A 17,198-nucleotide genomic window follows, 5' to 3' on the forward strand; every position below is an offset into this window, starting at 1 on the left:
CCTTTGTTCCATGTCCTCTTCTGACTAAGGTTTGAATTTCTGGCCACTCCCTGTCAATGTACTTGTGCAATCACTCTTTTATTATCTTCAGTAAAATTTTATATACAAGTGGTATTAATGATATTGTTGGATACTATTGGGTTGTCTTTCTTTGGAATGGGTACAGATATGGATCTTTCTAGTTGGACAGGTGGCAGTCTTCCTAATTTCTTGGTATACGTAAGTGAGTGCTTCCAACGCTGCATCAGTTTGTTGAAAGATCTCAATAGCTATCCCTCAATTCCGGGACCCTTGTTTTTGCCCATGCATCTGGGACTTCTTCCTTCAATACCACCAGGTCTGGATCATATGCTTACCTCCATATATGCAGAGATTCTGTGTACTCCCTCCATCTTCTTCACATTGGACCACCTTACATTGATGAAAAGAGTTTACTTTTTATTTTTAAGCCTTTTCTCAGATCCCGGGAGAGCATTCTGCTTTCCACTGATGTAACAGAGAAAGCCTTCTGAAGCTTCAGTAGAGAAAAAGAAATCGATGCCTCTCATGTTTGTTCTCATAATAAAAGACAAGGAAAAGAAGATGAGAGATAACCTCTAAACCCATTCTGTTCGGAGACCTAGTACTTTTCCAAAACAGGGAATCTAGAATTTGCCAAGTCACCAGGCCTCAAGTAGAGAGAAGACATACTCTAGGATCTAGGCAAGTGGGCCATCTTAACAGAGGATGAAACCTTGGGCATTTTTTAGAAATAACATCTCTTGCAGTCATGAAAACTACAGCAACTGGAGGCGACAAAACTTATTGAGAGATGCAATACCTTTTCAAAGTATGCCATGATCCTGTCTCATCCTTGAAGACCCAGGGTGTTCTTCTTCTGGCTTTGTGCTCCCAGAAACAGGTGAAGAACTCCAACATCAACTTTGTTTCTCTCCCACAAAGAAAAGCTAGTCATATAAAATGTCTCATACGGCTAACAGTAAAATTCAAACAGTCTGGCAGTGTACAGACCGACTGTGAAATGTTAAAGAAAGTCCTTTTCTTTTAAAAGGAGAAAAAGAGCTAGATGATGTAAGTAAAGTGTGCAGAGAAAACTACAAACATCTGGAGAGTTTCGTTTGAATCTTTAAGTAGAGAACTCATTATTGGTATGCTAGAAATTACATACTAGAAAATCTGCCACTTTTATTTCCTAAAAAACATAGGCTGAGAACACTGAGATGTTGCTGACAGAGGTTTAAATTGGTGAAGGGGCTTTGGGAAACTGTTGACAGTATTCAAGCTAAACATCTGCATCTGCTGTGGTCCAATCATTCTACTTATTAAACATACCTAGAAGACTCACATATATGTGTTCCCCCAAAACATGCAAAGTAATGTTCACAGCAACATTATAATACCCAAAAACTGGAAACAAGTCAAATGTCCACCAACAATAGAACACTTGTGGTATATTCATACAATGGAATACTATACAACAGAGAAAAAACACTCTGTTGCGCCATGAAATAGCATACATGAAGCCCTTTCTAAAAATATTGAGTGAAGGAAGCTAGACATAAAAAGCATCTACTATGCAAAATTCAAAATCAGACAAAATAATCTACAGTGTTAGGAGTCAGGGTCATAGTTATCCTTCTCAGAAGTGGGAGAATCGTAAATGGAGGACAGCAAAAGGGTGCGACTAGGCTAACAGAATCACTATGTTCTATTGTTTACACTGGGTGCTGGTTACACAGGTGTGTTCACTTGTGAAAAGTCAACCAACGATCATATTTATGCTTTGTGCCCATCTCTGCATATGCTATACTTCAGAAACTTTAAAAACCAAAGAAAATAGAACTCAACTAGAAGGAGAAAGAAGAGAAAAACAAAGAGTAATCTGATACAATTTGATGAACTTGACCTACACCTATGGATGCAATAGCTCAAAAGAGGGAGCAAATCTTTACAGCGAGAATCATTTCCACCCCCTCGGTACACAGGGTAGACAGGGATGGGCAACTCGGACACTGGCTACCCAAAAGGGGGAGCTACAAAGGCAAGAAGTGACTGGCTTACAAGCTTCAAGAGGGAGCCTAGATCCAGAGGGCGTGGAGGAAGGTAGAATCTCCACAGAGTAGAATGCAGTCTATCTAGGAGGAGCTGATGAAAGCAGATGGGGATAGCACTCACGTGGCACAACAGTGAATAATTGCTATCAGGACTGATTGCGAGGGTTGGAAATATAAAGGTAGACGTTTTGCAGCAAAAGGTGGGGAGTGGTTGATGTTACGGTCCAGGAGCGGAGGTCCCTGGGACCATCAAGGGAAAAGAGTGCAGTGCGGAACCCTACCCAGAGAAAGAGTGACGCCAGAGATGGAGGCAGAGACGATGACATGGAGAGATGGAGCGGCTACAGACTCTAGACCCAGAGAGGGAAAGGGGCTCTGTGATGACAACCGGGGGGCAGGCTTGCAGGGTATACCCTTTGGTTGGTTCATGATGCATGGAGGGGATTGTAACCATGGCAATGAAATAATATATGATAGGATGAATGTAAAGCTAATGTTCTCCCATGTAAACTATCACATAATTCACAATAAAACATTTTATATATATACGCTTATGATAAAAAAAAATATGCTTATGTCTTTAACTGTGATTAATTCCCCATATCTTTCTCAAGTAGGTTAAGGTGAAGGAAAAGAACACCAGATCAGACCATGGGGCCAGAGTCAATGCATAGAGACAAACGAGCAATGTCATGGGTGTCCCAGGGTGAAACAAGATCCTCACTGCACATGCTTTGAAAAGAAGCGGTGGTGGTGGTTAAGTGGGGGAGTAGCTCTCTACAAGGTGTTGGGTGGTAGGTGGTGGTTGTGTGCTGTGAAGTTGGTTCTGACTGTATAGGATTTCCGAGGCTGTAAATGTTTACAGGAGCATAAAGTCTCAACTTTCTACTGAAGAGAAACTGGCACTTTCAAACTGCTGACCTTGCGGTTGGCAGCCCAGTTCATAAACCACTACACTACAAGGTGTGATTGTTGTTAAGTGCCACCGAGTCACTTCTGACTCATAGCAACCCTGTCTAGGGTTTCCAAGGAGCAGCAGGTAAGCCTGAACAACCAACCTTGTGGTTAGCAATCCAGTGTTGGTCCTACAGCACCATACCAAGACTCCCTACAAGGTGGTGGTGGTAGTGGTGGTGATGTGCCGTGGAGTCGGTTCTGACTCATAATGACCCTGCATAGGGTTTCCAAGGCTTTAAATCTTTACAGGAGCAGAAAGAGTCATCTTACTCCTGCGAAACAGCTGGTAGTTTTGAACTGGTGACCTTGAGGTTAGCAGCTCAACTCGTAACTGTTATAAGCTACCAGAGCACCTTCTACAAGGTGTTAAAAACCTCACTCGATGAAGCAACACCCAATGGTAAGCGGGGAAACTCTTAGCTCCTCTAGACTGCCCACACACACCCCTAAATTACAGTCACCTGTCTTTGTGCTCAAACTAAAAACCAAACCAAAGCCATTGCCATTGAGTCAATTTCTACTTATAGCAACCCTATAGCACAGAGTAGAACTGCTGCAAGAGGTTTCCAAGACTGTCAACGTTTACAGGAGCACACTGCCTTATCGGCCTCCTTTGGAGCAGCTGGTGGGTTTGAACCGCTGACCTTGCTATTAGCAGCCCAAGGCCCAACCCACAGCACCACCAGAGCTCAGACCAGTTTATCCCAATTGTACTTGATATTGTATGTCAAACATAAACACATGAATGCAAAAAGGAGCTGTTTCTTGGGAAAACTAAGTTGGAAGTTTTAGAACAACTCAGCAAAAGGAAGCCATTATCGACAGCTTTTGTTGAATTGGGGAGGGACAGGGCAACTTGTAAAACACAAGGACAGAGCCATAAAGGTCTAACATTACGATTTCAGTTTGCTTCACGAGCGTCTTAAAGTTCTCACTCCCTTTAAAGAAATCTCAACTCACAATTGCAAATGCATCATGGGGAGTGATTTATGGAAGAAAGGATTCTGAACTGTAATCAGCATACCCATACTCAAAGAAAAACTTTTGGCCCTACATCACAAGATTAACATATTATATTTATATTTTACATTGAAAGTGAAATATTATTTTTATGATTCCCTACGTTAGCCAATGCTTTTGATTAGTAACTAACCAACTGCTATCTCCCATTGTGAGGGCTTAAGGCATTTGTTGTACACCACTCAAGGGACCCTGGTGGCACCGTGGCTAATGCACTCAGCTGCTAACCAAAAGGTCAGCATAGACAAGTCACCAGCTGCTCCATGGGAGAAAGGTGTGGCCGTCGGTTTCCACAAAGCTTTACAGCCTTGAAAACTCTACGGAGCAGTTCTACTCTGCCACATAGGGCTGCGATGAGTTGGAATCCACTCAACAGCAGTGAGTTTGGGGTTGTTGTTAAGTGGCATCAAGTCAGTACCGACTCATAGTGACCCTATGCACAACAGAATGAAACACTGCCTGGTCCTAGGCCAACCTCACAATTGTTGCCATGCTTAAGCCCACTAATGCTGCCACTTTGCCAATCCATCTTGCTGGGGGAGGGGGGGTTCCTCCTCTTTTTTTTCTGACCCTCCACCTTACCAAACATGACAGCCTTCTCCAGCGACTGGTCCCTCATGACTCAAAAAAAACTGGACACCCAATACTGACCACTCAAGACTCCTCGATCTCATTCTAACACACACACACACCTCACTGAAACTAAAAGACAACAGTCTCATTGTTTTTAAGTCAAGATAACAGAGAAAGTAAAAGAAGGGTGGAATCGAGAAGCTCTTGAAAGAGTTTTTCCACACCAGTTTTCAATTTTGCAGAGCAAAGTTAAAGCATTTTGAAACACAAATCAATTTTAACAAGAGAGCCCTGTCACTGCCTTGCGGCTCTTCCACTCTTGTCTTGAGTGCAAGAACCTGAGTTCTCAGAGGCGATAAGTAATCACCCACTGCCATCTAGTGTCTCTGTATCAGGTTTTCAAGACTGTAAATATTTATGGCAGCAGACAGTCCCACCTTTCTCCCGTGGAGCTGCTGGTAGGTTTGAACCACTGACCACATGGTTAGAGCTTATCCTACAGTAGGCAACACCCTCAGTTTATAACCATTTTATTCATTTTCACAGTTCTGGCTGCAGAAGTCTCATGCTGGTGTCACTAGGGGGAGCACTTACTCCTTAAGAAAACAAGGGAGGAGAAAGAAAAAGGGAGAAAGTTCCCAAAGAAAGATGCGTTTTATCTGACTGTCCCTAGGGGGGTAAAGTGCAAAACAGTTTAAAAGTCACAAGTGACTATAAAAGAAACAATTTAAAAGCAAACAGCACATTTAATATGTAATGCAAATACCCAGTAATGCTTAAGGTAAGGTCATTTGGTAAGAAAAGTTCTATCTGTGAAACTGAGCAATAATAAAACTGACATTATCACTCAGCTAAAAGCTCTTAATTATGATTTTTGAAGATTCCGGTTTCTGACAAATAGATTATTTGTAAATGGACAACTATCACAAACTTCAGTTGACTGTCTGCCTGCCTTCTTAAATTATTGGAAGGCAACATTCAGACAGACATGCTCCAAACATCCGACATGGACTTTGAGCACCTCAGTAGGAAGGAAGTAGGCAAAGGATAGTAAAGGAACGAAACTTAACAAGGGCTCTACTCAGAATACAACCACCCTTGGAAATAGGAAGTAGTTCTATTTGACAAATGAAAAGACCAGAGCTCAGCAACCATAAATAACTTGCCCATGTCACACACAGAATAACAAGCAGAATCAAATACAAGTGTGTGTGTGTGTGGGGGGGGGCCTCCAAAAAGTTCATGGAAAAGATAGAACTAAAAAGATAATCAAGCTTTTCCATTAACCTTTGGAAGTCCTATTGGATAATCCAAGTCTCTGATTCTATTGCCTATCATATAAAAATCAGAAGATACTTAATTCACCTGGCATTGTGGTCACTTTCAAATCAATATGCTTTACTCTATTAAAAGCTACATATTAGTATCACAGCATAGAACCAAAGAACAAAAACAACATCATGTATGGTTTGCCCTTCAAGAGCTTACAACCTATTGGACAACAGACACGCATGCGCAGGCGGACCCACAGAGGTTACGGAATGCAAAGCAGTAATTGCCAGTTGAAGGCTGCAGTCACTAAGTGATGCAGGAGCTCAGAGAAGCCTGGGATCTTAAGGATCCAGCAGTTGAGGAAGTTTGTATGGAAGATGCAAGGTTACAGCTGAGGTGGGTAAATATTGAGCAGGTGTAATGGAAAGGGATTCCAGAATGGGGAAAAGCAGAGTGAAGGCGAAGAATACATATCTGAGAAACCATGAGGAGGTCAGCAAGAGTACTTCAAACAGAGATGGACCTTCCGCGGAAACCACCAAAATATCCATCAGCCAATGAATGGATAAAGAAGATGTGGTCTATCCATATGCTGAAATGTAATCAGTACTAGTACACACTACAGTCTAGATGAATCTTCAACACTCTGTGGTAAATGAAAGCAGCCTGCCACAAAAGGCCACATACTGAGTGATTCCATTTCCATGAAATGTCCAGAATGGGCAAAGACACAGAGACGGGCAATAATTAGCAGTTCCCAGAGGCTGGCTGGAGGTTGGGGAGCTGAGAGGAAATGCAGGGTGACTGCTGATGGGTCTGGGGCTTCTTTCTGGGGTGATGAAAATATTATCGAATTGACTATGGTGACAGCTGCACAATTCTGCAAATATACGAACATCATTGAACGGTCAATGACTGCATTGTCTCTCCATTACAGCTGGGAAAACCAGTGAGGGGCTGGTGGGAGATGACATTGCACAGCTTAGATGGAATTACTTCTGGAGTGGTCTGAATGCCAGGCTGCAGAGTCTGGGATTTATGTGGGAGGCAATTAGCTATTCTTTATGATATATATGATTTACTTAATGAAGGTACAGTGTACACACTTGGGAGGCTGCACTAATAAAATTATTCACATGCTTGAAGCACATTCCTAAAAAACAGGCCAAAACCACATAGATGGGAGAGAACAGGAAAAAGATGTTGCTGTGTGATTTTGACTAAGCCACAAGCTGTGACTATTAGGAAAGTTGTTTGCTTCAGTGCTAAAATGCCACAGATGGATATATCAGCATCATACTTATGCAAAATCACAAATTCATCTGTGTCAAACCTTCAAAATACTGTCATGTTCTAAGCTTCATTAGTAAATCACATTTTAGGGCAAGATCATGAAGAGTGTGATGCGTCTTCCATTCAACAACAGGAGTCTGTATAAAGCTGCTTTAGGTAATGGGTTTACATGATCATAGGCTTCACTCACAGAAAGCATTTCGATACCAACACACTGAATTCTAATTTAACATAATGTTCCAAAATCATGGTTAATAAGTAAAAGTAGAAGAAAATGGGGGGGAAAGGAAATCTGATAACACAAAAGCAGAAAGAAAAAATAAAAACCTGAATGTAAAATATCTAGTACAGGACATAATGTTCCCCAAAACCAAACCAAGCCCACTGTTATTGACTGGATTCCAATTCATAGCAGCCCGTATATGAGTTGTTGCAAAGCTGTAAATCTCTATGGAAGCAGAAAGCCTCATTTTGCTCCAGTGAGTGTGAGCTGCTGCTGACCTCGCAGTTTGCAAACCCAGTGCTTCTCCTAAAGCACCACCAGGGCTCCTTAGGATAAAGACAAGCATTCAAAAAGAAACCTGTAAATCATGAAAAGAGAAACAAAAAAACCCAAAAACAACTACAACCCAGCATTAGGTTCTATAAACCCAACCCAAAAAAACAGTCATAGAGTTGGCTCTGACTCAGTAGCAACCTCACAGGACAGAGAAGAATTGCTCCGTAGGGTCTCTGAGACTATAAGTCTTTATGGAAGTAAACTTTATCTTGAAAAGCAGGCTGGTAGTTTTGAACTACTGTCTTTTTGGTTAACAGCTCATATGCTTAACCAACTATGCCACCAGGGCTCCTTTTTAAGTTCTATAGCATTGGAAAATATAAATGAAGAACAAAAAAAGAACCAATGAAATTTAAAGCAGGAGGCACAATACTTAAGAGCAGATGTGGAAATTTGACCATAGGAAAGTTTGGAACAAGACGGAGCCTCCCGAATCAGAGAGAAGAAAGGATCTTTCTAGCAGGGTTGGATGAGAGGTGACATCCCGCTCTCCCCCAGGACATGTTGAGATGGTAGGAACACAAAAGAACTCTTTGGTCAAGAACCCAGATACAATCAAACTAGTGTTTGCCTTCCCAGTCACCTTGCAAGCCTCCTTCAAGGCAGGTGAATCACAAGAAACTAAAGACACTGGATCTCTTTTCAAACTTTCCTCCGGTAAAGAGTGGGCCCATCTGTCTCTGTAAGGGCTTTGTAAGTTCCAGGATTGAGAGAAACTTACAGTCTGTGTTTGCGGGTGGCGGGGGAGAAGATATAACTTAAGACGACCTGATTCACTAACAAAATAGAAAGCAAATACGCTGTATCTCCAAAGAGCAGCTTTGTCATAGATACCTAGAATAAGGTGTCTGCTGTCACAAGGAAGTAGAACAAGAGTCTCCATTTTCTAATTGTGAGCCAGCATTTAAACTCTTCAGCAGAAAGTTATCTCAAATCATTCACTGCTGTATGCTAAAAGAAATTCATCCAAACTTCCATCAACTGTCTACTTGGAGTCAAAGAACTATGGGAAAAGTCAAATGTTGACAACTCTTATGTGCCATTTAAACATGTTCAAATATTAAATAGTGCAATATCCAACTAGAAGAAAAGCTGGATTCTTTCCTAAGTAAACACCAAAAACACAGACTGTGAATTTTACATAGGTTGAAATGATGAGAATATGTTAACAAGAAAGAGGAAAAAATATCATCAACAAAAGGTCTAAAATCCAGAAACACTTTGAAAGAACAGATTTGTGAGACTGGCCCAAAATACATATACTGATATTCTAACTAAAGTAAGAACAGATACTTAAGATGACAGTAGTAGGCTAAAGACTAATAAAGAAAATGGAAATCAGAATTTTTTTTTAAAACAGAATCATCCAGTGAATAACAGGACTAGAAACATGATATATAAACAAACAAGAAATCTGCCAACACCCAAAACTAAGAAAGCAGACATAAGCTAAAGAAACAAGAATGGTAAATACTTATCTTCCGAGAGATATAACAACTAAAGTTTTCAAAATCTGATTTTGAAAAACAAAAGTGAAGACTACTTTGTCAAAACGGGAGAAAGTGCACACATTTAAGCAAATTTTAAAGCAAATATGTGTTTATATGCAAAATACCTTAGGAAAATTTGGTTCCTACGTATAAATTCATAGTTGTGTTCATTTATGTTCACCTTCATCAGTTTTTTAGGAAATAAAACCTACAAATACCAAAATTTTTAATTAACTCGGAGAAATCTTATAAATATTTACAATAATCACTTGTCTGAAGCGATCTGTCAAATCTGTGATATCACTGGAAACTTAAATGAAAGCTCAATTAAAGAAAAAGTCTCTCCAGAAAAATTATAAAGCCCCTATAACAAAAGTAATATCAATAGGATACCCTGAACAGCATATTCCAGCACCACTATCTCCTGAAGGATTTTTTTTCTTTAGAACTTGCATATCTGGACACCCTTGTCTCCAGTGATGAATTTTTAAATTCACTGTATGAAGGTCAGTGGTTCGAGCTCACCAGCTGCTGTTCGGAAACTGTATACAGGGTCGCTATGAGTAGGAATTGGCTCAACAACAACTCTTGCCTCTAAACTCACTAAATCCTACATGAGAACAACCAAAGTTAAAAAAAAAAAAAGAAGAAGAAAGAAAAAGGGGGATGCGATTCAACTCCAGTCATTAGTTATTTTTTAAATGTTCTGTTCCTGCAAGCAGTATTCTGTAAATTCGGTCTCTTATTTGATTTCCATTCTCAAATTCCTAAATTCAGACCTAGATTCAATTTATTTGTAACATATTTAAGTGCATTGCATGCAAACGTAATCTGTGGGAAAATGTAAAGCAAATCTGCAGAGAGCCCTAAGCATTCAATGGAGGCAGTCAGGAGCGCAGTGATTTCATAGAATGACTGTACCTGAGCAGATACACAGCCCTTTCAATATCGCTGAGCTCTTCATCAACTGTCAGTCTTTCTATTTCTTCTGGTGTCTGTCAAGTAGAAAGGACAAATTATGCCCAACAAACGGTCAAGTCGGACTTGCCCACCAGTGACCCTCAAGGAAGAAGTCCCACCAATGACGAAGTTTCACAATTCCCGCAGGATCAATGGAAACTAAGCAGGGGTCTGAGGGCTCTAGGCGATGGGGAGACAGGGGAAGCACTTGGGGTTTGGCTGGTGGAGTTTGTGTTGGTTTTTCACTCTTCTAGTTTCTAGATCGCAGCTTGAGGAGCACATTATGACTTCAGAACCTTGCAGAAACGCGGCGTTATTTGCACATACAAAGAAAATACACACTTGTGATTGCCACAAACCAAGGCTATTTCTCCAGAATTTTCCAGCCCAGAAAAGGCTCACAGGGCTGGGGGTGATGAAGACTGCACAGGAGTGGGGATGAAGAGAACGGAATCTGGGGGCAAGGGAAGGGGATCAGCGTCCCGAGAGGGAGGCCGAGGAGGGAGAGGGGTTCGGACCAAGGGAACGGTGGGGTTGGGGGTCTGTAGCCTAGGTTTGCCAGCAGTGAGGTAGAGGGCCTCGGAGGCTGGAGGAAGATGACTCTGCGGGGTGGGGAGCAAGCTGAAGGGTGACGGAGGTTGGGGGGGCAGGGCCCCCGGGCAGAGCTGGAGGCCACATCCTGGAGGGGCTTGGGGGGACGGACTCAGGATGGGACTAAGGGTCTCCTACCGAATGGGCATTGAAGACCGGGACCAGGAGGACTCTGGAAGGTGACTGAAGGCCCCAGCAGACTTGGGGGTCCTGGCAGGAGAGGAGGAGGGTGGTGGAGGATGGGCTCCGGAGTCACCAGGAAGGGGGTCGTCGGGGTTGTGCTGACGGTGGGGAGGCCCGGGATAAGCGGGAGGTAGGGGCCACGACGGCAGGGCGGAGGCTGCGGGCGAGCGACCGTTCCTGGGGCCCGGGACGACGACGAGGGGCACCTCTGAGTCGCCCCTCGGGGCCAGGGGACAGCGGGGCTGGCTCAGGATCGGGGAGCTATCCCTTAAGAAGGGATCGGACTGGGGCGCAGCGACGAGGCCGGGCTGTGAGAGGGTCCCGGGCCGCCTCGGGACGGGACGGTGCCGGGCCCCCTTCTCCCCGGGGCGCACCTTGAGGCTGCGGCGGACCGGCCTCTCGATGATGGTGAGCTCCTGCAGATCCTCCATGTAGCCAAATAAGCTGTTCTCACTAAAATCCATCGCGGCGGCGGATGCATGGAGCGCCGGGCCCCCTCGCCACCCGGGCCCGAGCGGGCCGCGGCCGCCCCTCAGCAGCACTTTCTCGCGCTCTCAGCCGCAGGAGCAGAGCAAGAGGCAACCCGCAAGCGGGAGCAGGAACGCTGCCTGCCGCGGCGGGGCGGGCCAGCGAGGGGGAGGGGCGAGGCGCGAGGGCGTGCTTTGGGGCGGGGTTAGGGCGGAACATCCACGTCGGCTCCGCCCCCTCCGACCGCACTGCCACGTAACGTCTCAGCGACCACCGCCTCCCTCTGCGCCCGCCCCTCTCCGCCCACTTTTCCCTCGCGCACTGCCCGCAGCCAAGTGCGCTCCATCCAGTGACGCGTGCGTAGAGCATTCCACCTTCCGCGGTTGGCGGGAGCGGGCTGAGGGCGGGGACGGGAGCGGGAAGGCGGAACCAAAGAGGAAAAGAAACCCAGAAGAGAGATGGGATAGGGGTTTAATGAACCTCTCTCCTAACCTTCCAGCTAGCTGTTAATAACCTCTTCTGGCACGCTGGGGACGTAAAGGCCAACCCAAGCCCAGGGACCGCCCTGTGGGAGGGGCAAATAAGTGATCATAATGTGTACTTGCCTGGGTGTTGGGGAGAGGTGTACGGTGATGCATTTCTGTAGGGGACTCCAGGGGAGAGAGACACAGGCTGAGGCTCAAAAGATCAGAAAGGGTTTGCCAAAAGGAATTAGAGATCGTTTGGGACAAAGGGACCAGCCAGGAAAAGACACGGAAGATTACTGCCTGAGTGTTTCTGGTTTTGAGAAGTACAGTCAGTGTAGTGTTTGGGATGTGAGGGGAGCCGGTGCTTGGCAAGGTGGGTGGAAAAGGGAAGCATGTGCTTTAATGAGAAAGGCCAGCTTTTGACACATTGAATCGCTTGCACTTGGTTCTGTGGAAAATAGGAAGCGTGAAAGGGGTGGACTTAAGGGGTAAGAGTTGTGTTGGTCAGACTTCTCAGTCGTTACATCCATTCCTGTCTCCCATATGCACCTCCTCTCCCCTATGATTAATAAGCATTCGAGCACCGGGAAGGATGCTAATGCTTTTAATTTATGTATCGATGTTTAATACACATGAATGGTATTGTGCTAAAGAACTCATGTTTCTTGGTTTTCCAAATACATAATGTTTTAGGGGTTTCTCCATGTGACTAGATATACAATAGTTCATTAACTCTGTCCGTCAATATCAGGTTTATGTGTCTAATAACTTTTACTTATTTTTACTTTGTGCTTAGTTATCATCTAGTCAATTGCGATTCTGCAATTGGTTAAACTCGGGACTACTAACAGGTTGGAGGTTCAAACCCACCCAGAGATGCCTTGGGAGTAAGGTCTGGCAATCTGCTTCTGAGAGGTCAGAGCACAGGTAAACATCTTTCTGGTATTCTCAGCTTTCAGCCAAGATCCATCGTACGTCAGAGATGATATCGCTCTTTCTGCATGCTCATCTAAATCAGGCTTGAGCTTTTGGCAGTTCCCTGTCAATGTTGCAACTTTTTAAATTATCTTTAGCAAAATTTTACTTCTTTGTGATATTAATGATACTGTCTGATGATTTCCATCTTCGGGATTTCTTCCAATCAGTTGGACAACTTAGTTTTATTCCCAGTTTCTTGGCATAGACTAATGAGTGTCTCCAATGCTGCATCAGATTGTTGAAAGATTTCAATTTGTAGTCCATCAGTTCCAGGAGCCTTTTAGTTTGCCAATGCCTCCAGTGCACAATGGCTCTTAATCATATGCTGTCTCATGAAATGGTTGAACAGTGACCTTTTTTTGGTTGTTACGTTGCCTCTGTGTATGCCTTACATCTTCTTTTGATTTTTTTCTGCATCATTCTATATTTTGCCCATGTTGTTGTTGTTGTTAAAGTGCCATCAAGTCAGTTCCAACTCATAGCAACCCTGTATAGGGTTTCCAAGGAGCAGCTAGTGAGTTTGAACTGCCAACCTCGCAATTCAAACCTACCTGGTCATCTAGTGCTTTATCCTACAGTGCCACACTAGGACTCCATTTTGCCCATAGACTCCTTCAATATTTCAAATCAAGAATAGAATTTTTTCTTCAGGGCTTTGAGCTTGAGAAATGATGAGCATGTTCTTCCCTTTTCGTTTTCTAACTCCAGGTCTTTGCACATTTCATTATAATACTTGACTTTGTCTTCTTAAGTTGCCCTTTGAAATGTTCTGTTCATCTCTTTTACTTCCTCCTTGCTTCTGTTTGCTTTAGCATCTCTATGCTGGAGAGCAAGTTTCAGAGTCTTCTGACATGCCTCTTGGTCTTTTGGATTTCTCCACTTACATGCTGATCTATTTTGTTTTCATATCGATCAGTCTGATATCAAGAAAGTAGAATTACATTTTCATTGTTGTTGTTGTTAAGTGCCGTAGAGTTGATTCTGACCCATAGCGACCCTGTCTGTATAGGGTTTCCAAGGAGCATCTGATGAGCTTGAACCCCCGATGTTGCAGTTCAAACGACTTTGCAGTCTGACGCATTAGCCCACAGCGATACATTTTGATTATTCATCTGTATTTCTTTGATGATTGGTGATGTTAAGCATTGGAATGAGAACCACAGGGTCGTTTCAAAACCACCAGCCACTTAATGGAAAAAGATGAGGCTTTCTGCAAAGAAACCCTACACAGGATCACTATGAGTCGGAACCAACTCGATGACACTTAGCAATTTAAGAAACATTCCTTTTTCTGTGAAATACCTGCTTATGTTCTTTGTGTATTTTTCTGCTGGGTCTCCTATTGTTTTTCTGAATGAATTGAAGGGGTTTCTTTTATGTTTTAAATATAAGTCCCTTTGCTCCAATGTCACAGACACCATCCAATCCTTCATGCATCCTGTTAATTTGATCTTTGGTGTCCTACAGTGAAAGGAAACTCCTTAACTTTTATGTAGCCAAATGCATCTAATTTCAGCCTTGTGGGAATATAACTTTGGGTCTTGTTTAAGAATCTTTCCCCACTGAAGGTTATCAAAATATTCTCCTACTTTTAATTCTAGTTGGCTTTATAAGGTCACCTTTCAAGGTCTTTATCCACCGGGAACTCACCTTGTAAACAGTCCCCAATTTACAACATGTTGATGAACTGTACTCAGACCATCTGCTTTGTTTGTTTGCTTGTTTGTTTCTGTTCTATACTTATCACTATCAGTAGTAATATGTACTATACATGTAATTTGCAGATGGTAGCATTCTCATGCCAATTCTCAATGACAACTAAAGATCAGGTTTATAAAGATACCGATAATAAAAGGCAATGATCATGAAAACAACTTAGGTCAGAACTGACTGACCATGAATTGTTGGACTGGAACCTCATTGTAAAGCAGGAACTACCTGTACAGTGAGAGTAGGAATTCCGTTTTATTTTCTCCACACAGTGAGCCAGTTTCCCCAGCAGCACCCACCCAAAAACCCATTCTTTCCCCAAGAATGTGTGACAGCTGTCATATGCCAAGTCCCCATAGACACACGTCTGTTTGGGGCTCTCATTGCTTATCTCTTGACCTTAATGAGGTTTTGTGCCAGTATGGCATCAGTTTTATTGCTTTGGATTTGTTTTATGTCCGAATACATGATGGGTACCTAATACCTACTTCCCCACGCTTTGTTCAAAATTTTTTTTTTTCAATATCATCTGTGCAGATCAGTGTGAAAATGGTCCGTAGTGACTATACAACTGAATCTCAAGTTTTCTGATCCCTCCTGGTGTGGCACTGTAGGATCAGCACTGGACTGAGAACCACAAGGTTGTCAGTTCAAACCCACCAGCTGCTCCTTGGAAACCCTATACAGGGTCACTAGGAGTCAGAACCAACTTGATTGCACTTAACAACACCAATCCACTACAGAAGGGGCCGTGATAGTTCAGTAATAGAATTCTCGCCTTCCAAGTCAGGAAGTGGGTTCAGTTCCAGGCCAGTGCACTTCGAGTATGGCTACCACCCGTCTGTCAGTGGAAGCTTGCCTATTGCTATGATTCTGGACAGTTGTGAATGGAACTTTCCAGACTAAGATGGAAAAAAAAAAAAAAAATCTGGTGCTCTGAAATCAGCCAGTGAAAACCCTGTGGATCATAATAGTCCAATCTCACTGATCATGAGGCTGGTTCAGGTAAGACCGGGCAGCATCTCATTATGTGGTGCATGGGGTCACCCTGAATTGGGGGAAGACTGGACAACAGCAAACAGTAACAATAGTTCACCAAGGAGGAGTGAAGGGAAAATGATAAAATTAGGATGGAGAAGCAGAGATGTGGGCAGGTGGTTTTCCTTAGCAAATGCCCAATGGCCTCCTTTTACTATCAGTTTCTGAAACTCTTGTCCTGCTCCCGTGATTCGTAACTGACACTGAATATGACCGCTGGCTAAGAGGTATTATATTAGGATTCTGTTGCAGTATCATTATCATCTGAGACTGGATGGAATTCTTAAGGAACAAATGATGAGCTGCAGAGGCATAGCTTGGATGGGGATTCTTCCAGGGCAGGAGGCTGATGACAGGAAAATGTTCATTTCAATGACAGGGATCTGTAACTGGTATAGTTACCACCACCTGGTAAGAGGAGCCCTCCACAGCTTGGCTGCCAGGAAAGCTGAGCCCTTGTCTTGGCTATGCCAAGAACATAGGTTGTAATGTGAAATGACACCAGGAGCCCTGTTTTCCTTATCGGAACTATTTTTTAATGAAACCTATTGTCTCTCTGTGCCCTTGGGGCAGCCCTATGACGGACACGAACCCACATCACCATTCCAGTTTTATCAGCTGAACGCTCTGCTAGACGAAGTGTTAACCACCATGGCTCCTTTTAAGCTGCAAGGATGGTGGTAATTTGTTATCACAGCAATGGGAAACAAATACCATTGTCTGTGATAAAATATTTAAATTTTATTTTTACCTCATACACAAAAAAACAATTTCCAGTGAATAGAAGGCCTAAATGTGAAAGGACAATTTTCAAACTTTTGGAAGAAAATATGGGAGAATGTCTCTATAACATCTGAGTAGGAAAAACATTCGTAAACAAGCATATGCTATAAAAATTTAAAACGGATAAATCAACCTGTAAGATTAAAAGTTTTTATTCATCAAAAGACTACACTAGATGATGACAAGATAAAACATAGATGGGATGGGGGTGGAACTGCAACAAATTAAATAAAGATTATTATTCAGGATCAAGACTTTTTTTAAAACTCTGTGGTGCTATAGGATAAGCACTTGACATTAAAGTCAGTTTGAACTCCAATGTCAGCAGTTCAAACTCACCAGCTGCTCCTCAGAAACCTTATACAGGGTCACTATGAGTTGGAACCAACCCGACAGCTCTTCACAATAACAAATAGAAAAATAAGCCAAGTATACAAACAACCATCTTACGGAAGTAAATTCCGCAATATGCTTAATGTCATTCATAACCAAGGAAAGGCAAACATACATACATGCTCTTTAAACTGGCAAAAATGTAAAAATCTGGCCAAATCAAATATTGTGAGGGTGTGGAACACAAGGAATTCTTACATATTGCTAACAGACGTGTGAATTGGTGCAACCACTTCAGAAAGTAAACTGACATTATCTTATAAAATGAAATATACCTCTTCTAGGTATCTATGTTGTTGTTGTTGTCAGGTGCCATCAAGTCGGAACCGAGTCATAGCAACCCCATGCACAGCAGAATGAAACAATGTCCGATCCTGGGCCAACCTCACTACCACTGCCACACTTGAGT

The 17,198-nt window shown here is 43.0% G+C and overlaps 1 protein-coding gene across 1 annotated transcript in view; it reads right to left on the reverse strand.

Annotated features, from left to right (window-relative positions):
• PPP4R4 (protein phosphatase 4, regulatory subunit 4) overlaps positions 1-11,766 on the reverse strand; it is a 158,336-nt gene extending 146,570 nt beyond the window's left edge. Inside the window, 4 exon segments of the mRNA XM_006839624.1 lie at positions 10,140-10,213; positions 11,327-11,418; positions 11,421-11,483; positions 11,670-11,766. Of these exon segments, the coding sequence (XP_006839687.1) occupies positions 10,140-10,213; positions 11,327-11,418; positions 11,421-11,483; positions 11,670-11,766 (326 nt within the window).
• Positions 11,767-17,198: the final 5,432 nt, after the last annotated feature.

This window comes from Chrysochloris asiatica, unplaced genomic scaffold (assembly GCF_000296735.1).
Source record: "Chrysochloris asiatica unplaced genomic scaffold, ChrAsi1.0 scaffold00025, whole genome shotgun sequence".
Classification (NCBI taxonomy): domain Eukaryota; kingdom Metazoa; phylum Chordata; class Mammalia; order Afrosoricida; family Chrysochloridae; genus Chrysochloris; species Chrysochloris asiatica.